Raw genomic sequence first — 26176 nt, forward strand, 5'->3', positions numbered from 1 at the left:
TTTGTCTAGAGAAGAAAGGGAAGGCCCATTTACATTTAATCCTGGGTTATTAGAAATGCCCGGAAAATTGTTTATTTCTTTGATTTATGAAGTTGAAAATTCCTATTCGAAAGTGTGCTTTTAGTGAAATTCGTCGACCATAATTGACAAAAAAGAAAGAACTACAAGAAGGTAAATTAATCAATATTACCTATAGCTAATCATTTTAAATCAAGAATGCTGATAAGCAGTTCCAGTGAGGAGTCAAACTTAGAACTTTTAGTTACTAAGTTAATTGTCGTGGTAAAAAATTATAGTCACTATAGTCAATTTAGTCATGCATCCTAAGTTTCTAACAATCTTTCTAAGTGGTCAATATTACTAGCTACTGCAGTGATTTGTTGTTTGGCTTGATGTCACGATGGAAGATAGCAGTGTAAGGGTTCAAATCTCATGAATGGATAAAAGGCCCGAGATGATTGAAGGTGTGGATTGGATTCCTTGTGTACATATGAAGATTAGGTTTGACTAGTGAGCTAATTGCGTGACTCGCTATTTATCTCTGCAGTGACTCTAAGGACGGGATCTTGTGGGCTTAAGATTAATTTGGTGAAACTGGATCAATTAAGTATATTTAAAATAAAATTTAAAAAAAAAAATTACTAACTATTTTTGAAAACGAAAGAGAAGTATATTCATCATGTATGTACATACAAGCCTAGGATTCCTTTTTGTACAAGGCGCAAGGACAATAACATGCATGTAAAGCAAGCAAGAGTTAGTGCAAGTCATACATATGGGCGGTGAATGCGGTTATTATTACAGTAAGGCCATTTGCATGTATATATCTGCATTTTGCCCTACGACAAGGGTACATTCTTGTCATGCTTTGAGGGCACTTCCAATATTATTTTCCCTCAAAATTTCCTTACCATATGATTTCGCGTGTTTAATGTTGTTGTTACGTTACCTTTGTCATTTAATTAACCACCATATATTAATTCAATACTATCCATCATCGGTGGCCGGCCGGCCACATTTTTATTTGACCATTTGATTAAGCCGCCAAGAAGAACATTACAAGCTAGTTCATTATTACGAATATATATAGTTAACTGATAATAACTTCCATTACCATATATATGGTAATTAAATAAATCCTTAACTAACAGTTGTTATATTATAGATCACGGTGCATAATCGATTATGCACCGCGGCCCATATACGGCGCCGTTTCTTTAAGTAAAGAAACGGCCCGCCGTTAGAGTTAACGGAGTCCGTTTGTTTGGTGTATTAAACACCAACTGACACTACAGTATATCCAAACCGACACTGCAGTTATATCAAAATGATACTGTAGTTATAGTGAAATGAAACTGCAGTGTATATAAACTGAAACTGAATAACATTTCACATATTTGAGTGTATATTGTACAATGAAGCTGTAATTATATCAAAATGATCATGTAGTTGTGTTTTAATAAAACTATAGTGTATATAAAATAAAATTAAATAACATTTTCACATATTTGAGTCTATAAATATCGAATGAAACTATAGTTATATCGAAATGAAACTGTAGTTGTGTTCAACTGAAACTGCAGTGTATACAAAATGACACTGAATAACAGAGTTACTTTTTGCAAAAGTGTGCGAAACGGCGGAATAAACACCGTTAATTTTCATTTAAAAAAAAAAAGACGCGCGGTGCATAATCGATTATGCACCGCGGTGCATAATATAATTTGCCCTTAACTAACACATACCAAAGAGCCAAGGACCTTGTGGTCCAATGACATTAAACTAGTGCTCCTTTATAGGGGAGGTTGTGGGTTCGAGTTTCAGTAGAAGTGATATTGACTTTTTGTGCTTCATTTGGTTGAGAAAAATAGTTATGAACAGATACTACATTGTAATAGAGTTAATAGTATTAAAAAAAAAATAAAAAAAAATAAGGAGGTATACCCAGAACAAATGTAACATGTGAGGGGCATGTAATCTATCATTTATAGGGAATGAATTGAAATTGAAATTGAAATTTTTGGTCCAAGTAGTGGAATCACATTTTAATTTAATTAGTTGATCCATTATTATGATATATGAATGCAGTTGCACAAAATGATGGGTTGGTCGATCTCATGTGACAAAAGTTTAAAAGGGGCATAAAAAGCAATGATGAATGTCAATCAAAAATAATACAGTATTAAACGACAAGCAAAACAACCTTGATGTTAGCTATCTAGGATCCCTATCTTTCTGCCAAACCGAATATCCCTTTCTTTCTTTTCAACTTTCTGGTAAAAAAGAAAAAAAAGTTTTTAACCACGATGGATGTTTGTTTCTTCACAAAGTCAAACGCTGCTTGCCTCTCCATCATGGTTTTATTGACAAGGATTTTGAATGTAATTTATCGACTAAGGTCATAAAATATGATTAGGTAATGTTGTTTAAATCGAGAATTAGCAAATTATAAATTTATTTGAACACTGTTATCCTTAGTTATTAATCTTATAATGTTCATTTTATTATAAAATACTTGGAAAGAAATGTAGTGTAGTAGAGCTGCTCTAATATGACGGTAATATGTGCTTGCCCTTTTAATTTTGAGTAGATATTGGCTTTTTTTTTTTTTTTTTTTTTTTTTTTTTTTTTTATCTGACGTCTGTACAATTGCGAAACTAATTCGAGTTCCATTCGGATCACGTTTGCAGAGTTTGAGTTTTACGTGAGAGAAAGCAAACCTCCGACCTCGTAGTTTAATTCAGTCGTCCGCTTACTAACTATCTCAAATATTGAGTTATTGACTCTTATTATATTTTTCACACTTCAAACTCGTGAAGGTTTCGAAAGAGAAAAAGAGAAGAAATGAAAGGGAGAAAATAATAATGGAGTTAATTAAGAGGAGAGAATTGAAATTTATAATTCTGTCATATTTCATGAAATATATCTTTATACCCACTTATAATTAATATATAAAAATATCAAGAAAATAATTATGGAAGGTAAATTATCATGTATGTATATATATATATGATTCTGTCCATCAGTTCTTCTTGATTTTCTATAATTTAGTACGTATGCAATATTACAATTTCCTAAATTTAGGAGCATGATTATCCTAAGATTTCCCCTATGCTCTTATTACCATAATTAGACCCGAAGGAATTAGGGAAGTTACCAAACTCATATCATAATAATGTAACCCAAAAACAAAAAACCCAAAAAACAATTAAAAAGAAAGAAGAAGAAGATTAAAAAAAAAAAAGAAGAAGAAGAAGAAGAAGAAGTTAATTAATAGATGAGATATATGTTATAGAGATGAATTATTGTACATTGAATTTGCTGCATTATACAGAACCGGATCTGCATCTAGCTATATAGCTTACTTATAAGTCAAATTATTATGATGAATAAAGTAAGGCTAAAAATAAGATTGATCATCAATTAACTACATTAATTCGATCAAAGACCGAATATATAGCTAGAAATAATTAATAATAATTAACTGCTCCTAATTTTCTTGATCTTTTTACCAAGATCAGCCAGAAGGAGTGGAGGAAACAAAGATTCAGTCTCATCTGACAAATCAAGAAAAACCCTTTTGTGACAACCTCTTCTACTCTTTGCCGGCATAGCCTTTGGCTTTCTCGGAGCCGGCGGGCAAGCCGCCGGGATCTTATACTCCGGCGACGTTGGAGTTTTACACCCTTCTTCTTCTTCTTTATCTTCTTTCTCCTTGTTTACTCCAGTACTGTTTGTCGTCAGTTTGACCTTCAAAGAAGAAACCAAAACATCGTATCTATTCTCTTGCTGGTGTTTTTCGGAGACTTTCCCGTTATTGTCTCCTTCTTGACGCCGGCCTTCATGATGGTGGTCTGATTCTAATTTTCTGGAAGAAGACGATGACGTAACCATCTGACAAGTTTCTGGAAAGTCGTCGAGAGTGGGTCTTGAGAATACTGTTTCTCTTAAGAAGTTGCAGTCCATGGAATTTAGTGCGGTTGATGCCAAGTCTTTTTCAGAGAGAAAAATAGTGGAAGCCATAGAAGAAGAAGGAGAATTATTTGCTTGGAAATTAGCCATGAAGAAGGATTCGAATATGTGAGAACATAAAGTGTAAGTGAGGTAATATAATGGCAAGAGGAATAGACAGTGAGCAAGCAAACAACCTTAAAGGCAAGCTAAGGGCTTTTGAATTGTGAGGCCTAGATACCTAGGAGATGAGAGGTGAGGTGATATGAGGACGAATAATTCAAGAAAGATATATAAAGGAGAGGAAAAAACAAAAGCTATGTATTTATAGCAGGAGAATGTATAACAAGGTACTCTGATTATAGTGATTTTAACATTTTTAATTTTAAATTTTTAAATTGAGCAACTGCAGTGTTTGGACTTTTAAATTATCTCTGTGGTTCAAGTACTTAACCATTCATGATCCTTTAACTATCAAATTTTAATCACCGTGGTCCTTCCAAGAGGACCAAGACTGGTTAAATTTTGATAATAATAATAATAATAATAATAATAATAATGAATAAGGTCCAAATTGACCATTGAACGTAACCTAAAAATGCAATTAAGTCACTGAACAAAAAAAAAATATGATTAGAACATTGAACACCTCAAATGTATACAATTTCACCTAATAGCAGGTTACCACACATTTCATCAGGTTGTCTGCTTATGTGAATGATACATTGTTATTTTTAATAATAAATTTTAAAAATTAAAATTAAAATTAAAAAATTAATAAAATAATAATAATAATAATAATAATAATAATAATAATAATGACAGCCAGGGTGGCCACCAGCCACCCCTTTCCTGTCCCCTCCTCCTTCATCTCCAACCAGAGACGAAGAAAAGTCTTCGTCTCGAGTTAGAGACGAAGAGACTGTCTCTGATCGGTAACAAAGACCGGTCATTTGTCTCTGCTAGAGACTATGAAAGGGGGAAAGGGGGGTGGCGTGAGACAGGTCCTTCGTCTGACACCACCCCCTTCCTCCCTCCTTCGTATCTACCAGAGACGAAGGAGGAGGAGATGAAGGAGGAGGAGAGAAAGGGAGTGGCCACCCTACCACCCCAACGTTTTCTTCTTTTTTTTTTTAAAAAAAAAAAAGAAAAAGAAAATTAAAATTTGTTTATTTTTATTTGTAAAGTTTAATATTAAATTTTATCCACATGGTCTGAGTCAATCTTAAATTACATCGGAATTGATCTCACCAATTCAACTAACACATAAAATCACCAACATATATTAAGTTTAACCTCTCACTATTTGTTTATTTAATTTTCAAAAATTTGGTCAACATTTAAAACGTTGGAATTTGATGTAGATGGTGTAAGGGACATGTATTAAAATATCACACAAGAATTGAAGCATAGAGTGCCATATGTGTCAAAATGCATAGTGCTATTTAAAAAGAAAAAAATAATTATTGCTGATTTATCTATAGGAAAGACTAGATCATCACAGTATTTTGTGTATAAATTTAAAGTCTTCACTACCCACCTTGAAGTAGGGGTGGGCGTTTCGGGTTTCGGTTCGATTTTTTCGGTTTCAATTTCGATTTTAAAAAAAGTTAAACTATTCAGTTTAACATTAGAGTTTGGTTTGGTTTTGATTCGGTTTGAAACGGTTCAGTTTCGGTTCGGATTTAATTCGGTTCGGTTTAAAATTTCATAATTTCAACATTTCCTAATTTTTCGAATATACTACCAAACAATACATATTCACATAATCACAAAATCCAAATCCAAACTCTAAACATTATATAACAAAATAGCAATCCAAAATTCAAACACAATACTAAGTACTAATTACCAAGCATCAGTCAACTTTTTTGCACAACCGACTCTTCAGTGGGTTCATTTGGGATATTTTTATTGACAAGATGAATAATCATCTATCTGTATAGTTGATATTAGAAGAACAAGGGTAAAGTACTATATAGTTAATTTTTAGACACAACCTGTCATTGCTAGTGCACTTGCAATATATTCCAATACTAAAAATTAATTCTAGTGCAATGAAAATCAAAATTAGAATGACTGTAAAGCACATTAAATTTATAGAAACACGAAACTAAGGAAAATACTGAATATTGTAAATATAACTCAAGTTAGATATAATTGTGAGGTAGAGAACAATTGCGACAAACAACAAAAGTGCAATGTAGAGAACAAGCTATAAAAAAAATTGAATAAAAAATTTAAGGAAGATACCAGTGAGAATAAGAACTAAACGGCGGAGCAGGTATCAAGGGACTTGGATTTACTTTTTTATTATTATTATTATTATTATTATTATTATTATTATTATTATTATTATTATTATTATTATTATTATTATTATTAAATCATATGATATTCGATTTGGTTCGATTTTTGTTAAATTGTTCGGTTTTAGTTCGGTTCGATATCGAACCGTTCAATTTTCTATTACTAGTTCGGCTCAGTTTGATTCTATTCAGATCAATTTGGTTCGGATAAATCGAATTGAAGTGTCCACCCCTACCTTGAAGTGGCATGGTGTATACAAAATATGGGTGTGAATTAATTTGAAGAAATTATTGTTTTTTTGGATTTTAGCTTTCTTATATGTTTAGGATCTGAGAGAAGGTAGTGGATGTGTTCAATTAATAGCCTTCTTGGGCGAAGGATCCGATGCAAACACAAACATGCATCGTCCGCATGCCCCTCTCTCTATATATCCCTTTCAGAGTTAATTAATTTGCAGAAATGGAATATTTTTTACATTATTATTGTGCAGTCAGCTGAGATTAATTAAGTGATTAATATAGTGCAATCTGCTTTTGTGATTTCTTCGCACTTTGAGGCATCAATTCACGTGCTTCGCTACAGGGAAACAACCTCTCTACCTAGCTAGCTACTTCCTACTCATCCCACGTCAAACCTAACCCTCTTAACTTCTTAATTACCCACAAAATGCTAAAATCTAACGGCTGAAAATTATGTAATTTCCGACCACTGAAAGTGATCTTATATCAAATCGAAAGTAAAAAGTGATCAGAAATAACAACAAAAGTTTTTTCGAATATCAAAAATGATCGGAACAAGGTTTTGATTTAAGATCATTTTCAGATGGTCGAAATCCATAATTTCCAACAGTGTCTCTTGCTTTACGATTTCTCAACAAGCTAAGATGATACAGAGGTAAATTACAGTGTCTGGTGCTCATAAAAAGTTCGCCACGAACTCTAATAACTATCCAGGCTCAATCCTATATCATGATCCACAATCTATCGTCTAAAAATCAACTGAAATTGGTGGCACGCCTTCTTATCTTCTTTATCACAACCTCAACAGTCAACCATTTTTGTACTGTCCACACCTACCCTATCAATTCTGTAGTTTTGCATCAGTATACGCATATAACGTAACGTTCTGCGATTAATATATATAATGATCAACAATAATGACATTTGTATAACAGAAATGTGAACAATCATGATAATGAATGAAGTGCGCCCAGATTTCAACCCACAACTTATTATGTTTCACCCGCCGTTATAATAATAATGAACCATGTTTTTCACCCTACCTACTGTATGTAATTAAGCAGTTTTACTTTAATTATTTTCCGGCAAAACTTTACTAGTATTTCTGCATGTCTACTTGTTTAACATACATACACTACGTTATACTGACTATAATACTTTGTCAAAAACTGAAAATGGCTTATTTTACAGAATGGTATCCTTGGAGTATCTTAGGATGTTTTGTTTAATTTGTGAATGCATATGAGGGATCTGGGAGAAGAATCAGAAGATTATGCATGTGGATAGTGGATTAGTTGACATACACCCAATCTAAAGACAAAATCTCTCACAGATAGATCTTCTTAATTGGTTCAACCTAATAACTAAAGTTTTAATCAATCGGATCCAAATTAAAGAAACGTTGACTGCTGCAATATAATGGGTTTAATTACAAAATGGGAAATATAATGAAGTGAAGTGTATAGTAATTTGGTAGGCATAAATATATATAATGCATGCACATTAAATGAAGATGGTGTTAAGTCAGTTCATCATATCTGTGTGCAGTGGCTTCACATATATGGCCCCATGCATCATATCCCCACCCATTAATTGTGATGAACGTAACATGCATTTTAGTCTTATCTTATATTGTCATGTAGAGTGGGCAACACCCATTATTTTATTTTATTATTATTTTTTTTTGAAACCAACACCCATTATTCTTTTGTGCAGTGTCATATGTATCTTAGGATTCTCTTCTCCCATGTTAATTAAATTTGTCGCTTAGCTTAGCCTCCTTCCTATCGGATTATTTGATGTATGTAATATGTTCCAATTCGGTCTTCGTTTCTTTCTATTTTAATTTTAAATTGGTAATTTTTATCACATTCTGACATTAGTTCATATATATATATATATATATATATATATATATATATATATATATATATATATATATATATATATATATATATATATATATATATATATATATATATATATATATATATATATATATATATATATATATGTCAAATAAGGTTTGGAACTTACTCAGAAAATATAATTATATCTTTTCTTTAATTTATTTTGCTGGTAACATTCAAGTTATAGCTTACATAAATGTTAAATCATACTTATTTTAAATTTTGTATTGATGGCCTTCATGAATGGAGATCGGGCTCCTTTATTAATTAGAGAATTTTTCTAATTTTTTAAAGATTAGATAATAGAAAACAAAAAACATGTTTACTAGTACAATTTTTTATTTTAAAAATTGAAAAAAAAATGTATTTTTTAGTTTTCTAGAAATCTGGAGAACTTTTAGGGCATCCCATTAAGGGGGTTGTGCAAAGGTTTTGAGGAAAAATTGGCAAAGTGGAGGAGAGTGAGAGGAGAGTGTACGTGTTGCAGGATGTTGGGGTTCTTTATTCCCTTATGAGGGCCCCACAAAGAAAAGAAGCAAGCAAAAAAATTGGCGTTGGCTGCACATTCGCGCCCAACCGTTTCAAGTTCTTTTTATTTTTTTTTGGGGAAACGGCACTTTTGGCCCCTCAATTGTTTTAGTTTTAGAAATTTAGCACCTCTCAATTGATTTGAGCAAACTTAATCCTTTAATTGTTCATAATGTAGCACATTTGGTCCCTCCTCATGTTATATAATTAGAATTATATTTAATAATTTATATAATTTATTCATTCAATATTAATAATATTTTTATAATAAATAAATACATAAATTAAAAATTTTAAAAATTCAAAAAAAAAAAAAAAAAAAAAGAAGAAGAACAGCCACCGGCTGTCCTCGCCGGTGGCTGTTCTTCTTCTCTTTTTTTTTTCTTTTTTTTTTTTTAATTTTTAATTTTTTAATTTATGTATTTATTTATTATAAAAATATTTTTAATTTTGAATGAATAAATTATATAAATTATCAAAAATAATTCTAATTATATAACATGAGGGACCAAATGTGCTACATTATAAATAATTAAAGGGTTAAGTTTGCTCAAATCAATTGAGAGGGGCTAAATTTTCAAAACTAAAACAATTGAGGGGCCAAAAGCGTCGTTTCCTTTTTTTTTTTTTTTTTTACTTTTTTCTTTTGCTGACATTTTGTTTTTTGTTTTTTTTTTTTACCCTCCTTATCTCATTTTTTATTTCCTAATCACATTTACAAAAACTCCTCAAATAACACACCAAAACACTACTGGAAATTATTGGATTTCAGACCACCTAAAAGTGATCTTAAATCAAGTTTAAAGTAAAAAGTGGTCGGAAATAGCAACAAGGGTTTTTCCGGATACCAAAAATGGTCGGAACAAGGCTTTCGACTTGATTTAAGATAACTTTCAGGTGGTCAGAAATTTCAGAATTTCCAGTAGTGAAACCCCCACTATTGAGGATGCCCTTAAAAATAATTTTCTAAATGAAAAACATAATCATCTATCATCTATTTGACTATATAATCACTATTATAATCACATTCTCACTATTATCTACTTACATATTTATTCATTACTATAATTACACTCATTATCATCTCCTTTTACTTATCAATATCTTCAATTCTATCTTTTCTACTAGCATTTACCTATATAAACACAACTTATTTGCATACACTTAAAGTTATACATTATTCACATTATCACAATTAAAACTTAAACTTTACACCAAGTTTTAGATTTTGATTGAACTCAATATATTATTATTGATTTGGATATTTTTAGTCATGTTATATCATAATACAAATTTAGTTCAATTCGAATATCAGATATTGAAATTTCACTATTAGACTTCAAAGTAAAAATTATATATATATATATATATATATATATATATATATATATATATATATATATATACACACACACACACACACACACACACACACACACACGCACACACACACATTTCATTCAAATGAATATATCTAAAAATATTTTAAATATTAGCTCAAAAATATTAATATTATTGTTGGAGGATGACGGTTCAAGCCAGCATGCAGCCACCAGTAGAGCAGTTAGGGGTGTTCTTGTCTTTCCATCTGTTAGTTGGTTGTAACCAACTTGATATCATCTTCTCACTTTTATCCATTATATATAACATTTCTCTGCTTCGTTATCTGTGCATTTCAAGACATTATTTTCCAAATAAACAAGTTTGATTCTTCTTCTTCTTCTTCTTCAATTTGTTCTCTCTGCTTCTCATCTTCAATGTAGTCCATATTCCAACATGGTATCAGAGCCGCGATCCTACGCCGCCGTCTCTACCGTCGCCGGCGTGAAGCAGGAGACGCTGGCTACCACTCCGATCGCACAATCTCTATTCCTGCGATTCCTTTCTCGTATTGTTCCAGAGTCAGTTCCGCAGAGGAACTCGATCAATCGTTCAGTTCCGCAGAGGAACTCGATCAATCGTGCTCACAGGAGCCTCAACTTAGATGATCTAGGCATCTCTGAGCAGTTGAATAAGCTGATGTCTCTCCTTCAATCCCAGGCGATTGAGAGAATTATTGTTACGCAGTGTAACAACAATGCCGACGCGCCAGTCCGATCAACATCACCAAGGATTCCGCAGAGGAATCTGGGTTCGGAGCAGCGGACTTCCGTAGCCGATCCGCAGCGGAAGGCGATCCAGGGAGCTTGTCCGTCGTTTCCAGTCATTCAATCACCAGTTCAGGCGATCTCCACAGTCGTTCCGCAGCGGAAGGAAGGAGCTCGTCCGAGTTTTGCGTTGTCCGGCAAAGCTAGGAAGCCAAACAGTGAAATCGTGAGAGAAATCGACGAAAGTGAAACTTCGAGTCAGAGTCTTAGCCAAAAACAAATTGAACAATCCTCCGATTCAGCCACAGTGGTTGAGTCTTTCGATCCGAAATTTGTTCGGAGAGAAACGAAGAAGAGCACCGCCGGTGAGGAGATGGCGCCGGGAGTGGAGCCGCAGAAGATGTGGCGGGAGATAACAGCTCGGAATTTGTTGAAAGTTTTAAACAATTTTAAGTTTGTTTTGAACGAGCATTCAATTCGTGACTTGATTGTGGCTGCCGATGCTAATGCATCTAAATTGATCCGAAACATTGCTGCAGAGTGCGGTGTCGCTCTTTATGAGGAGTCTAAACAAGTTTCCTATGATGTTATTAGGGATGAGAATGGAAACGTTAAATTTGATTGCTCAGCTATTGGTAAGCAGTTTGCTGCTGAAAATATATCTGCTCAGGTCGTGAGAAAGCTTGTGGATGATGCATCCAAGTTTTTGAATGACAAAGTTTCCAAAGCCGTAGTCACAGTTCCTGCATTTCCTTTCGTTGCACAATTTTCTTCCATGATGGCATCAAATATGGCAATGTTTGAACGGGCTTGTGATTTCTTCTTTCGCCATGCTGCACAACTTTCAGGGATTCCGTTGAGAATGGTGGAGAGGGGCAGGAGGCAGTTTCCATTGACTAAAGCCAGTAATAAGGTTGAAGAGATGCTGTCTGGGTTGCTTAAGCAAAAAGTTGATGGGTTTTTCATGCTGATAGAGATTGTAAATTGGATGGTTGATGATCCTCCTCAAGGGGGAAATGAATATGCAAATGAGGTCATTATTTTCATGGAAACTCTTGTCTCTACTGCTCCGCAGATATTGCAGGTTTCAATTCTCAAAAGAGTTATGCAAGATGTTGGTGGAAACGTAATGGAACAAAAGAGTCTATAGCCAAGCTAGTCTCTGACTTGAACAGTTCAAAGCTGGAGCCTGATGTTGATGTGGTGGTGGCACCTCCTTTTCTGTATATTGATCAAGTAAAGAACAATTTAACTAATCGGGTTGAGATTTCTGCTCAGAATTGTTGGATTGGAAAGAATGGAGCTTTTACTGGAGAAATCAGTGTGGAGCAGTTAAATGATATTGGATGCAAGTGGGTCATTCTTGGTCATTATGAGAGGAGACATATAATTGGAGTTATAGCCTGCATCGGGGAACTTTTACAAGAAAGAGAGGCAGGAAAAACTTTCGATGTCTGTTTCCAACAATTAAAGGCTTTTGCAGATGCTTTACAAGATGATTCAGAAAGGTCCACCATCCTTGGTGAACTCAATGAGTAGCCTATGTTTGCAGTCCTCACTACCTTTTGTGTTTAAGTTGGGCATGTAGAATCTACACGCTCCAACTTACGGGGGGGTGTTGGAGGATGACAGTTCAAGCCAGCATGCAGCCACCAGTAGAGCAGTTAGGGGTGTTCTTGTATTTCCATCTGTTAGTTGGTTGTAACCAACTTGATATCATCTTCTCAATTTTATCCATTATATATAACATTTCTCTGCTTCGTTATCTGTACATTTCAAGACATTATTTTCCAAATAAACAAGTTTGATTCTTCATATTCTTCTTCAATCTGTTCTCTCTGCTTCTCATCTTCAATGTAGTCCATTATTCCAACAATTATCTAAACTAAATTTTAGGTGAACTTAATATGTTATTGTTCGGATTTTTTTTTCTTGTTATATACCGATATAAATTTGGTTCAGATATCAAATGTAAAAATCTTACAAGTAAAAATTATATTATTTATTTCATTTGAACTAAACATATCCAAAAGTATTTTTAATATAAGGTTCAAAAATCACTCAAAATTATACTTGAATTAATTGTATAACATTAGTCTAACAAATAAATTTGAAAAAAAATAATTGTTAGTAAATAAGTTTTCTAAACAGAAAACAAAGAATATATAAAACATGAAAACAGAAAAATTAGAAAATAAAAAATACGGAGTAGAAAACAATTTTATAAAATAAACGAGCCCGAGCCTGCAAATGGAATGGTCTCTTATCTTCATTTTTCATTTAGAGGAAAGAAATTTTCCTTCTTCGCCTCGTAGCTAGATATGGAGATGAAGAAAAAACGGATGAAAGTAGTCATGATTGTCACGACTACCAGTCTACCACAAATCCACAATAGTAGTAGTAGTTACTATAGTTGTTGTTATATAAGTCAAATAGGACAGAGCTTATTTAGGAGCTTATAGCTTATTTTAAGCTACTAATAAGCTATAAGCTCTGTTTGGTAATGTTCCCAAAACAAACTCGTAGCTTAAAATAAGAACTTATTTTGAATAAGTTCGTAACTTAAAATAAGAGCTTATTTTGGAACGCTACCTTAGGTAGCGTTTCAAAATAAGCTATAGCTTCTTAACTTTTTTTTTTTTTTTTTTATTTTTATCCTTATTATTTAAAAAAAATAACATCATGTATCCTTCCCAATTAAAACCCACTTCTTCTTTATCTGCAATTTTCACGACAAATCCTTTATTATTATTATTATTATTATTATTATTATTATTATTATTATTATTATTATTATTAAACATTTTAAAGAAATGACAAATCCTTTATCTGCACCTTTATCATTTTATTATTATTATTATTATTATTATTATTATTATTATTATTATTATTATTATTTTAAAACTGATTATCTAATATATATGATAAATAGGATGAATATGTTATGAGATGCTAGATCGTGATTATGCTAATAGTTTTATTTTAAAATGTTAAATTTTTTTGAAGACAAAATGTTAAATTTTAATATGTACACAAATCAATTTAAATTTTTTGAAGATAAATGTTCTTTTTATTCTTTTTACATTTGTCAGCTTATCAAACAGCTAATTTTACCAAACACTTTCAAGCATAACAACTAGTTTAACAGCTCTTCATTTTTCAACTCCTAGCTTATAGCTTTTTAGCTTTCAGCTACTTTCCAAATTTCAGCTACCTTTTCATCTAGGTTTCACAAACATAGCGGTTATGTAATTTTAAAATGGTTAAATGATTTAAATCATCAATTTGCAAGGGCAACTTATTGCCTTATTGGTAACTGTCACTAACTGATAAAAATGACTTAATTGCGCTTAAAAAAAATAATTCAAAAACCTATTTATGGCTGCTTCACTCTGTATTGTTAAATCATCACGTGTGTGTATATATATGTATGTGTATATATATATAATTTATTTATATATTGTTGCTTCACTCTATTTTATCACTTTATGGTCAAATAGGATGTTATGTAATGTAATTATAAAATGGTTAAACGACTTTGGTAGGGAATACCCCGACCGACATGCCTTTGTTCTTTATCTTATTGCTTTGCAGGTTACAGGTCGGATTTCTTTAGAAGAGCCCGGTCGGTACCCAACTGGTAATTGACCGACCGGAAGTGTCGACCACCGAGCGGTAGCCATCGAGCGAGAATGTTGAGTAAAGACACGTGGCAGTACCAGACGCTGACACACAGGGCACCCGGAAGGATGACACGTATTTGTTACGTGGGAAGCATGCCGAACGGCCGGACTTGTGTCTCCGGCCCCCGCGGCTATAAATACCCGCCGATGTAACAGTGTAGGGGACTTTTGGACGATCGATAGGTTGTACCCAGAGACTCCCGACCGCATCCAGTCGGTACTCGGTACTGCCAAGTAGATTTTACTTAGGGCCTTTGCGTGATTAATAAAGTCCATTTATTTGCTTTAATTGATCTCGCTCTTATTGTTAATTACCGCACACGTGGAATTTACGATATCATTTTGGCGCCGTCCGTGGGGACCAATGCACAAACGCTACGTCAATCGGGCACAGGTACCTTCTTCATCAGCACGATATTTCCATTCATGAATAACCTCAACGACTACGACCAGGCGGATGCAGTTAGCGATAATCAAGGTCAAAATGTTGATCTCAATCTGAACCTCTCTCCACCACATCCATCGGCTCAACAACCTGCTCAGCATCAAGTGCATTATGTTCAACCCGCTTATCCGATGACAGGTCAACCGGGATTTCCGCCACCCGGTCAGCAAGTACCGTATCCTGGCCAGTATCCATACCTAACACCTCAGCCTTATGGATATTGGCCCGGTCAGCCGGTGTTTTATCCATCTCCAACTGGATATCCACCATACATGCCTGCGTACACGGCTCCAGCCGCCGCCCCTCCAGTATACCCGACTGCCCATACAGAGCCGGAGCCTCAGCCCACTTCTCGGGCTCGACGCTCGGCTCGTTCGCGGTTGGGGTCGGGGGGTGCTGATGTGATGGAGGCACCACGGCAGGATCCACAAGTAGCAGCGGAGTTTTCCGCTCGAGCTGAAGATCCCGAGCAGGTCGAACGGGAACGGGAAGTAGCTTTTGACCGTTTGCGACCGGCAATGCGCCAACGCTTGGGACCGGGTTCAAGCCGGCCAGCAGAAGATGTGCCAATGCAGGATGTTAGTCAGGAGGCATCATCGGGCATAGCGGGTCGAGATCTCATCGACGGCGACGTGCTCGAGAAGCGAGTCAGGCACAGACGGCTCGGGAAGCAAGCCAAAGCCCAAATGGCTGAGCTCAACGAGACCCGAGGATTGCTCCATAAACTTCAGGCAGAGTTCGCTCAATTTAGGAACTTGCATCCCGTTAGGCCCCCGGTTGATCAATCGACTTTGTTGAGAACACCTTTTACGGCGGAGATAATGGCTCAACCTTACCCGCTCGACTTAAAGGTTCCCGGGGAGAAAACTTACGATGGCCGCACGGACCCTGAGGTCCATGTTAATGATTTTTATGGCAATATGATTTTCAAGGGTGTGTCGGACGCCGTGATGTGCCGAGCTTTTTACTCCACGCTCACCGGTCGGGCGGCGGAATGGTTCCGAACCTTGCAGCCGGGGTCGATTGCTGACTTCAAAACCTTGTCAATTCAGTTCGTGAGAAAGTTTATTACCTCCAGGGTGGTCAAGAAATCTTATATGTACCTGGAGAAAGCCAAGCAGATAGAAGGCGAGAGCTTGACCGATTTTCTGGTCAAATGAAAGGCCGCGGTGTTGGAGGTAGAGCCTATGAACGATCTCACAGCCGTTCATATGCTCCACATAGCCCTCCGCGCTGGCTATCATTATCAGGATTTTATCCTTCATCCCCCGACCACGTACGAGGAGGCCTTCCGAAGGGTCACAGATTATGCTAATGCCGGGGAAGCCAATGCTGTAAAACGCTCGCAGGAGGTCGGGACGTCGTCTCGTAAACCGGCCGGCCGGGCGGATCATCGATCGGGTGATGATCATCCCCGATCCCGTACCAAGCCTGGTGAGTTTACAGCGCTTAACCGATCCGCAGCGGAAGCAATGCAATATGCTCAGTCCTGCAATTTGATTAAACTCCCCCATCCCGGGCAAGATGGTCCCGACAAGACCAAGCACTGTGCATATCATCGTTGTGCCGGTCATGATACCGAGGAGTGTACCCACCTACGACAATTGCTGGAAGACTTGCTCAGCCATGGCAAGTTAGATAAGTGCGTGGGCAAAAGAGAAGAGACGAAGAAGAACACCGATCGGAGAGATTACCGACGTTCCCATCACCGTTCCGATCGCTCCGATCGCGACGAACGTTCCGATCAGTCAGGATCCCAAAGAAGAGATGATCGAAGGGATCCCGATCCCCCAACGAACAGTCGACCTGTGGGCAAGCCAACAATCCACGTTATCTTTGGCGGCTTGGAGGACGCTTCCCGACCAAGGGAAAATTGCCCGGTCGCAGTGGTAGATTCCCGAGAGACCGGGAAGAGACAAAAGATAGAACCGATAACCTTCACCCGTGAAGACCAACCTAGCAGCACGGACCACGGCATGGAGACGCTCGTGGTCACGATAGATGTCAAAGGGACAGATGTCCAGAGGGTTATGGTGGACACTGGAAGCAGTGTCAAACTGTCAATGTCCTCTATTTGAACGTGTTTGAGAAGCTTGGGCTTGACAGGAAGGAGCTGACTCCGGTCGGTGTACCACTGTCGGGATTTACAGGGGCGCTCGTTTACCCCGAAGGCAAAATAGTCCTCCGAGTTGAGATCGGTACGTCCCCGAAGTCGGTCAAGACGGAGTTGGAATTTGTTGTGGTCAACCTCCATTGTGTCCACAATATCATCTTAGGCCGCCCTGCCATTATGAGGATTGGTGGAATCATTTCCATGCCTCATCTTTGTATGAAGTTTCCTACTCCGAATGGGGTGGCGTTGTCCGAGGCGACGTACAATCCGCCCGGAAGTGTTATACCCGAGCAGTCAATAGACGTGATACTGGTACATCCTCTCGGGTCAATACGATCGTGAAAGAAGTCTCCACCGATCGAAAAGAGCAGCCCGAGCCTTCCGAGGAGATCGAAGAGGTTCCCTTATCCGAGGATCGACCGGATAGGAAGATTAAAATTGGACAGGCTCTCACCCCCGAGCTCAGAGCAGAAGTTTTGGCGATCCTTCGGGAGTTCGCTGATGTATTTGCATGGGGGCCCGAGGACATGCCCGGGATCGACCGAACGGTCATTTGTCATAAGTTAGCCGTCGATCCTGCAGCGAAGCCGGTCGTGCAGAAGACTCGGCACTTATCGTCTGATCGCTGCGAGTTTGTTCGCGAAGAAGTCAAGAAGATGGCGGCGATTGAGCACATCCGACCAGTCGTCTATCCCGAGTGGGTGGCTAACATTGTCCTAGTTCTCAAGCCACCAGCATGGAGGATGTGCATTGATTTCACGGACCTGAATAAGGCTTGCCCTCTCGACCCGTATCCCTTACCGAGTATCCACCAGATGGTCGATGAGACGGCTGGGGCAGATTTAATGAGTTTCATGGATGATTTTAAAGGATATCACCAGATAATGATGCACCATGAAGATGAAAGCAAAACAGCATTCGTTACCCCGGACGGGTTGTATTGTTACCGAGTGATGCCGTTCGGCCTCCGTAACGCAGGAGCGACCTACCAGAGAATGGTCAATATGCTCTTTGCTGATCTCCTGGGCCGAACGATAGAAGCTTACATTGATGATATGTTGGTCAAGAGTCGAGACCGATCTGATCACACTCGGGACCTTCGGGAGTGCTTCCAGATCATGAGGAAGTACCAGTTGCGGCTGAACCCAACGAAGTGCACGTTTGCTGTTCAAACCGGGAAATTTCTCGGTTATATGATGACTAAGAGAGGGATCGAGCCCAACCCGGCCAAGGTCAAAGCAATACTGGACATGCAACCACCATCCACCGTTCGGGAAGTCCAGCAGCTGACCGGTCGGTTGGCGGCACTTAGCCGGTTTCTCTCCAAGTTAGCCGAGCGCGCTTTACCTTTCTTCAAGGTATTGCGTAAAGTAAATGGTTTCGCCTGGGACGAAGAATGCCGAGCGGCTTTTGATGAGTTGAAAGAATACTTGATGTCACCGATTGTGCTCTCGAAGCCCGAGCTCGGAGAAGAGTTAGACGTATACCTTGCCGTGTCCGATCGTGCAGTAAGCGCAGTTTTGTGCCGAACCGATCCGGAAGGGGTTCAGCGACCGGTGTACTATGTAAGCCACGCGCTACATGGTCACGAGCTCCGATACTCCCGGCTTGAGAAGGTCGTATATGCCCTTTATACAGCTGCAAAGAAGCTGCTCCTTATTTCCAAGGCCGAGTGATTCGCGTGTTAACCGATCAGCCAATCGGTCCTGTCCTCCGAACCGCTTCGTCGTCTGGCCGCCTAGTCAAGTGGGCGTTGATGCTGACCCAGTATGCCATAGAGTACCAACCGAGACCAGCGATCAAAGGCCAAGCACTGGCAGATTTCTTGGTTGAATGCACCGCTCGGGAAATCCGACCCCCTGAGGTTACTGATCCTGAAGCTGAGTGGTGGACATTGGCTACCGATGGGTCAAGCAGTAAAAAGGGTGCGGGAGGAGGCGTAGTTGTCACGAGCCCGGAAGGATTCAAAGTCTATTTCGCCCTGATGTATCAGTTCCATCCGACCAATAACGAGGCCGAGTACGAAGCCTTTGTTAACGGCTTGCAATGTGCCTGGGACCTGGGGGCTGAGTACGTGAGAGCCCAGACGGACTCCGCGCTCGTGGTCGGGCAGGTCCTCGGCGATTATGAAGTGAATGGAGAGCGACTACAGCAATACCGAGACCTGGCCCTAGAGAAGCTCGCTCTGTTTCGAGGGTATACCGTTTGCCATATTCCCCGACTGGACAATACGGATGTTGATATCCTGTCCAAGTTGGCCCATGATGCTCCAGAGCACATATCAAAGATAGCTCGGATCTTGGTGATCCCAAGGCATAGCATACACAGGTTACCGGTCAATCCTATCCAACCGGCCGAAGACGACTGGATTACCGATCTGAAGGAATTCCTCGAGCACGGTCGGCTCCCAGACGACCCCCAATGAGCTCGAAAGGCCAAACTTAGAGCCCCGAGGTTTCAAGTCTTGGAAGGACGTCTTTACAGACGATCATATGGAGGCCCTCTCATGCGCTGCTTGACCACATTTGAGGCTGACCTCGTCATGAAGGAACTACATTCCGGCATCTGCTCATCACATCAAGGAGGACGATCGCTAGCCCGTAGGATTATGGTGATCGGATATTACTGGCCGTCCATCCAGCTTGATTGTGAAAAGCTTGCTCGAGATTGCGGGACGTGCCAATTGTTTGCTCGGATGCCCGGACGACCGGCCACTTTCTACCAACCAGTCACGACCGCGATTCCCTTCGCTAGGTGGGGGGTAGACATATTGGGGCCTTTTCCTCAATTGGCCGGGCGAAGGAAGTTTGTCATTGTCGCCATCAATTATTTTTCAAAATGGATCGAGGCCGAGCCGTTAGCAACGATCACATCTCAACAATGTGCTCGGTTTTTATGGCGCAATGTGGTTTCCCGTTTTGGCGTGCCCATGCATCTCATAAGCGACAACGACCGCCAATTTGTAAGCCAATATTTTCGGAATTTCTTGGCCACGATCGGGACGACCCATGTCCGGTCGTCGGTGGCTTACCCGCAGGGAAACGGACAAGTGGAGAACGCTAACCGGACTATTCTGGAAGGTTTGAAGAAGAAGCTACACTCGGCAGGTCGTAGTTGGGCCGATGAGTTGCCTTATGTTCTATGGACTTATCGAACGACCTCGAGGGAAGCTACTCAGGAAACGCCGTTCGCCCTTGTTTATGGAGCTGAAGCCCGACTCCCGATCGAGGCTTGGATCCCGACTGCTCGAGAGCGTACATTCAATGCTGAGAAGAATGAACACTCGATGGTCGTGGATCTCGACAGAGTCGAGGAGAAGAGGGAATTAGCCGCTCGGCGTATGGCCGAGTATCAGAAGCGGGTGAAAAGCTCCAAAGATGTTCGGGTTAACCCTCGTTATTTCCAGGTTGGCGACTATGTTCTTCGACGACGAGAGGCCAGCCAGCCACTCGAGGGAGGGAAGCTTGCACAAAATTGGGAAGGGCCGTATATCATCAGCGCGGTAGTGCGGCCGGGAACATACCGACTGGAGACGACGACCGGTCGGATCGTTGAAGGCACTTGGAACTCCGAGCACCTTGTCATGTTTAGGCATTAGCTTATCTTTTTGTATTTTGACGAAGTGGGGGGCTCAACCTGCGTGTTGGACTCGTTCATCATCCCTTTGTAAATTTGTTATAAACCGTCTGTGCACGGGAAAATGCAATGTACATACGATCATTGATTGCTCGACCGTCTGCATACGGCGGCCTGATCGGGTCTTCGTGTTTTTCTAAGCTTTGATCAGTCGGCCCCGTTCGAACATCACCCGATTGGGACTGCACGGCAACAACTTAGGGGCTCTACGCTCCATAACGCCTCTCCCTCAGTCTTACTGATAGGGGTATATGATCAAGTTCTTATAACCTCTTAACTACTGGCTCTAATAGCCATTGATAACTCAACCGGGCGATCATATCGACCGGGTTTTGCGCTCCTCTTCGGCGGACACCTGGGTCACGCCACCGATCGGGAAAGCCAGAGCACCCGGCACATTTACCCGATCCGTCCAACTGTTGTCCACTTTTGCACCCACTCGTACCTTGAACGTACAAAAGTGTGGGGGCCGGGACTAAGGAAGTGAGTATTAAAGGCCTAATAACCGGGAATTCCCGAGTAGGAATGGCCATTCTTTTTCAAAGATTCACGACAAAGCCAAATGGTCGGGATAATCCCAAACCGGTAGGCCGGTCGATCGGGACCGTATGGTCGTATTACGATTAGCATGCATGCAAAAAGCGTTAAAAGGCATAAAGTGTAAAAAGAAAACGAATGGCAAAAGGTAATTTGTCATTAAAAGTTCTTAAAAAGTGCCCGGTACAAATCAGGACCGGGCTCCCGACTACTGTCACTTCAACAAAAAGATAAAAAAAGAAAGAGAAAGACCAAAGGCTTCATTTCTTGGCGGCTTCGGCATCGGTTAGGGCTTCGGCCTCCGTTCCGATCGTCTTTTCAGCAGCAGCTCCACTCGGGCCCACGACCTCGATCTCGGGATCGTATGGGTCAAGTCCGGGGTCGGGGACTTCAGTCGGAAGGGTGGTTAAGACTAGCTCGAGATCTTCGCCCTCGAGCGCTTCCCTCATGTTCGATTCCGTCCTCTCCCTCATGTCCCGCTGGCCACTGTTGTAGGCCCAGTGAAAGAAGGACCAGAAGAGCTCGTCCGCGACCACGTTCTTTCGCATTTGGCGAACGAAAGACATGCCGGGCTCGACCTCCCGGAAGAAGTAGTCGATCGCGACGGTTGGGTCTGTGCTCTTCTTGACCGCCTCCTTTTCCTTCTGCAGTGCCTTCGACAAGGCACTTCGGTCGGATCGAGCCTTCTTCAATGCGTCCTCGGCCTTTTTAAGCTCGGTGGACATCTCCTCCAGCTCCTTGAAACGCCGGTCGGCGACCTTTTTGAGCCTTATGGCTTCGGTGGCCAACAGTGCTTGGGCATGGAGGGCCGCCCCGATTCGCGATGCCTGCAGAATTAGTATGTTAGCTCGGTTGAGGGTGCTTCGTCATAAAAAGGAAAAGAAGGAAAATTTTTACCTCGGTCAGCTCACGACCAAGCCGTTCAGCCAGCTGGGTTGGGCTTAGTTTGGCTAGGTCTATCTCGACCGGCGTCAGATTGCCGATCCGAGATAAAACGGATGCATCAGCCATAATAGACCCGACTGCTGGGGCCGGGCTCTTCTCTGTCCTCTGCCTTTTATTCCTGGCCGTTTCCTCGGATGTCGCCTCCACAGCCTGCCTCTTCGTTTTGCTGGTCACTCGGGTGACCAACGCGTCCGACGTGTCTAAGACTCCGCCCTCATTGGTGATGACTGCGGTGGAGCCCAGGGGTCGGGCGACCGGGATGGAATCCCCTCTGGACGACCCAGTGATCGTCTTCTTCTTCCCCAGGGTGATCTTCGTTCGGGGAGGAGATTTGGGAGCTGCGCTGGTAAAGCGTTTAGGCGCCATATCTGCAAAAAGGAACAAGTTCGTTAGATCGGGAAGAAGTTTGATACTCGGGAAGTCAAGATCGGGAGAATTAGTTAGGGTTAGACCTTTCTTCTTCCGTTTACCCCGGGCGGGAGCATCTGCCACCACCACGCCCATCGGTACGGGCTTATATTTCTCTGTTAGGTCATACACCAGGTCCGGCAGTTGGGCTGCTTTGAGGCTCTCCGCCGATCGGAAGATCTTATATTCGTGGATTTCGCTCGAAATCCTGATTACTGCCTCCCGAAGGGTTGGGGTCTCGACTGGGATGACTTGTTTCCGGAAACGTGTGCTCCAGACTCGCTCGACCAGGAGAATCCAAGGGTCGTATTTGACCGAGAAGATTCTCTTCTTCCACCCTTTGTTATTCCCGGGCAGACCTGCGATCGAGCACCTTCCTTCTCGGGATTGTGCCATCAAGAACCCACCCCCGTAATTACCAGACAGCACCTTTACTTAGTAGATAAAGTTGAACAGCTCCATTGAGCAGGTCACTTGGTGCCGAGCACAGATTTGAGTAAAGCATGCGAGGATACGATGTGAGTTCGAACATATTTGGGCCGGCACGACTTGGTAGTAACCAAGAAAGGCGGTCAAGATAGCCGGGAACGGGAATACGATCGGGGCCATTAATGAATCGTAGTGCATCCCAATCCATTTCCCCTGGTGGTGATCGATAATGTTCCCAAGCCGCCGGCTGGTGTCGAACTCCACCCGACCGTTTAGCCTCTCGGCGATCCGTTCTGCTTCTCCTTTGGTCAGTTCACTCATCTGCTGAGCGACACTCTCGCTGTTGAGGAATTCGAACCCCTCATCTGTTCGGGCCGACGACTCGGCCAGCTCCTCCTCTATCAGCTCGGCTATTTTATCTTGGTCGTCTCTTCGGGGGGCAATCTCCGGTAGTCCCCTATTACTTGGGTTGGCATTTCCCTAACGCCCTCGGTCGGAAGACCTCGTCCGCTTGTGGAGGTCCCTTCGCTGCCCGAGCGGCTAGAACCGCTTGATCCAGATCCAGATGACCCACTCGAGTTGGACGATTCTTGCTGAATGGGGGCTCGTTCGGGAGCTTTCCCAGGTCGTTGTACGACCTCCGGAGAGTAAGACGCGACGTCTATCTCCTCGCTGCTGATTTCTTCGACCTCTTGGTCATAGTCCGCAACCGACACATTCTGACTATCTGAGTCCGACATTCTGACTAACCTAAAGGTCGGTCGGAGTTAGTGAGGGGCTCGGGAAGTTAGGTCGGGATTGTCTGGGGTTTATATTATTACGAGCTAAACGCAGAGCAATAAATAAAAGGTAGAGGTTAAAAAACTTACCGATCGAAGTCACTTGAGAGCGAAGGAAGCTTGAAGTTTGCTTGCTCGATTGGTCTGCTGAATGGCTGCTCAGGACCCTCTGAGTATGCCGATTGCGTCAGTAGATGGGAAAAAGTTCAAATGAAACCCTCAGGAGCCTATTTATAGGAAGGCATTTGGGCGGGAAACCAATCAGCGCACGTGACGCGACCGTTCCTGATTCCGAGGTGAGGCAGTCATTGACACGTGGCGAGAGGGAGTGACAGCTGTTCGACCGGTTTGGCGGCTGGCGTTTGGGCTTCTCCATCCCGCCCCATTTTTCCCGAACGGTCAAAAAGGCACGGGCTGGGGGGCTCTTGGTAGGGAATACCCCGACCGACATGCCTTTGTTCTTTATCTTATTGCTTTGCAGGTTACAGGTCGGATTTCTTTAGAAGAGCCCGGTCGGTACCCGACCGGTAATTGACTGACCGGAAGTGTCGACCACCGAGCGGTAGCCCTCGAGCGAGAATGTTGAGTAAAGACACGTGGCAGTACCAGACGCTGACACACAGGGCACCCGGAAGGATGACACGTATTTGTTACGTGGGAAGCATGCCGAACGGCCGGACTTGTGTCTCCGGCCCCCGCGGCTATAAATACCCGCCGATGTAACAATGTAGGGGACTTTTGGACGATCGATAGGTTGTAACCAGAGACTCCCGACCGCATCCAGTCGGTACTCGGTACTGCCAAGTAGATTGTACTTAGGGCCTTTGCGTGATTAATAAAGTCCATTTATTTGCTTTAATTAATCTCGCTCTTATTGTTAATTACCGCACACGTGGAATTTACGATACCAGACTTAAATCATCAATTTGAAAAGTGCAACTTATTGGTAAGTGTCACTAACTGATAAAAATGACTTAATTACACTTTTAAAAAAATCAAAAACCTATTTATGGCTGCTTCACTCTGTATTGTTAAATCATCACGTGTGTATGTATGTATATGTGTGTGTGTGTATATATATATATATATATATATATATATATATATAAATTGTTGCTTCACTCTATTTTATCACTTTATTTTTTTTATTTTTTATTTGATAGGGAAAGAGGAGCCAAAAGTCCCAAAATTATTAAATACGTCTCGTTGCCGTTCTGTTGGCGTCCTGTAAGGCCTCTGGCGGTTGATTTAGTTAATAAAAATTGACTAAAATTGATTTAACATTTAATTTTTATATCAATTATTTTTCTTAGAAGATACTCCGTACATTTTTTATATTTTAAATTTATATTAGTTTTTTAAATATAAAAAGTCAAATTTAATAATTATAAATAAAATTTTAACAAAATAAAAGAGGACTAGTTTGACTTTCAAATACTCCATAGTAAACAAAACAAATGGCATTCAAAAAAAAAAAATTGAAATTTAAAAAAAAAATATAGTATTTCCATTTTATTTCTTAAAATCATATAGCTAATCTGGCTAGCACATAAATATAGTCAAAATGGATAAAATATATATTTTGCGTTTTGGGTGTATAGTTTGGTAGCAATTAAAAGAGAGCTTAGTAACCCAACAGATTCCAATAAAAAGCAGAAAAAAAAAAAAAAAAAAAAAAAAAAAAAAAAAAAAAAAAAGAGGGAAAAAATAATTTATCATCATTGCTCTCATCATGCATCAGATCAGAAGATAAAATGATGATGAATTACATGACTTAAGCTAAGGTGTAAAAAGTCAAGTGAGATTGCTTGGATTTCACCTTCCATCTTATGACCTTTTGGTTTTATGGATTTTACACATAAAGTACCTTTTCCTCCCAAATTTAAAAATAAAAGTTAAAGCCCCGAAATAATAGTCGGTGGAGCATGATTCTTGTATCAGAAAGTTACGAGTTCAATTCTTGCTAACATCATCTCGATTGAGCCCGCAAATTAATTTGGATTCAGATCAAATTGAAATGCGTAAAGTTAATTCCTAATTAGCTAGTAATATCTAAATGAGGTTATTTCAATTTTAATATAATAGAACCGAATGGAGGTAACCCCAATTAAGTTGGTCAGATTGTTGACTTGGTAACCACATAATTACAAGTTCAACTCCCAATGGAGATTTATTG

At 40.2% G+C, this 26176-nt stretch overlaps 3 protein-coding genes across 4 annotated transcripts; 2 read left to right on the forward strand and 1 right to left on the reverse strand.

Moving 5' to 3' along the window:
- Positions 1 to 3279: 3279 nt before the first annotated feature.
- LOC109192923 lies at positions 3280 to 4216 on the reverse strand. The gene is made up of 2 exons (XM_019343636.1): positions 3488 to 4216; positions 3280 to 3430 (listed from the first exon to the last, which is right to left on the reverse strand). Exons 1-2 carry the CDS (start codon positions 4060 to 4062, stop codon positions 3424 to 3426), a joined length of 582 nt encoding a protein of 193 aa, XP_019199181.1. The 5' UTR covers positions 4063 to 4216; the 3' UTR covers positions 3280 to 3423.
- A 6492-nt stretch (positions 4217 to 10708) lies between these two features.
- On the forward strand, positions 10709 to 17664 carry LOC109193060. 2 transcript variants are annotated; one of them, XM_019343852.1, is made up of 2 exons: positions 10709 to 12381; positions 17653 to 17664. In XM_019343852.1, exon 1 carries the CDS (start codon positions 10715 to 10717, stop codon positions 12173 to 12175), a length of 1461 nt encoding a protein of 486 aa, XP_019199397.1. In that variant the 5' UTR covers positions 10709 to 10714; the 3' UTR covers positions 12176 to 12381; positions 17653 to 17664. The 2 variants fall into 2 exon arrangements, with proteins under 2 accessions (XP_019199397.1, XP_019199398.1); XM_019343853.1 differs by lacking the exon at positions 17653 to 17664 and having other exon boundaries at positions 10709 to 11197; positions 11288 to 12840.
- LOC109192882 lies at positions 16341 to 17231 on the forward strand. The gene has a single exon (XM_019343589.1). The coding sequence runs from the start codon at positions 16341 to 16343 to the stop codon at positions 17229 to 17231; it is 891 nt and encodes a 296-aa protein (XP_019199134.1).
- Positions 17665 to 26176: the final 8512 nt, after the last annotated feature.

This window comes from Ipomoea nil, unplaced genomic scaffold (assembly GCF_001879475.1).
Source record: "Ipomoea nil cultivar Tokyo-kokei standard unplaced genomic scaffold, Asagao_1.1 scaffold1834, whole genome shotgun sequence".
Lineage (NCBI taxonomy): Eukaryota > Viridiplantae > Streptophyta > Magnoliopsida > Solanales > Convolvulaceae > Ipomoea > Ipomoea nil.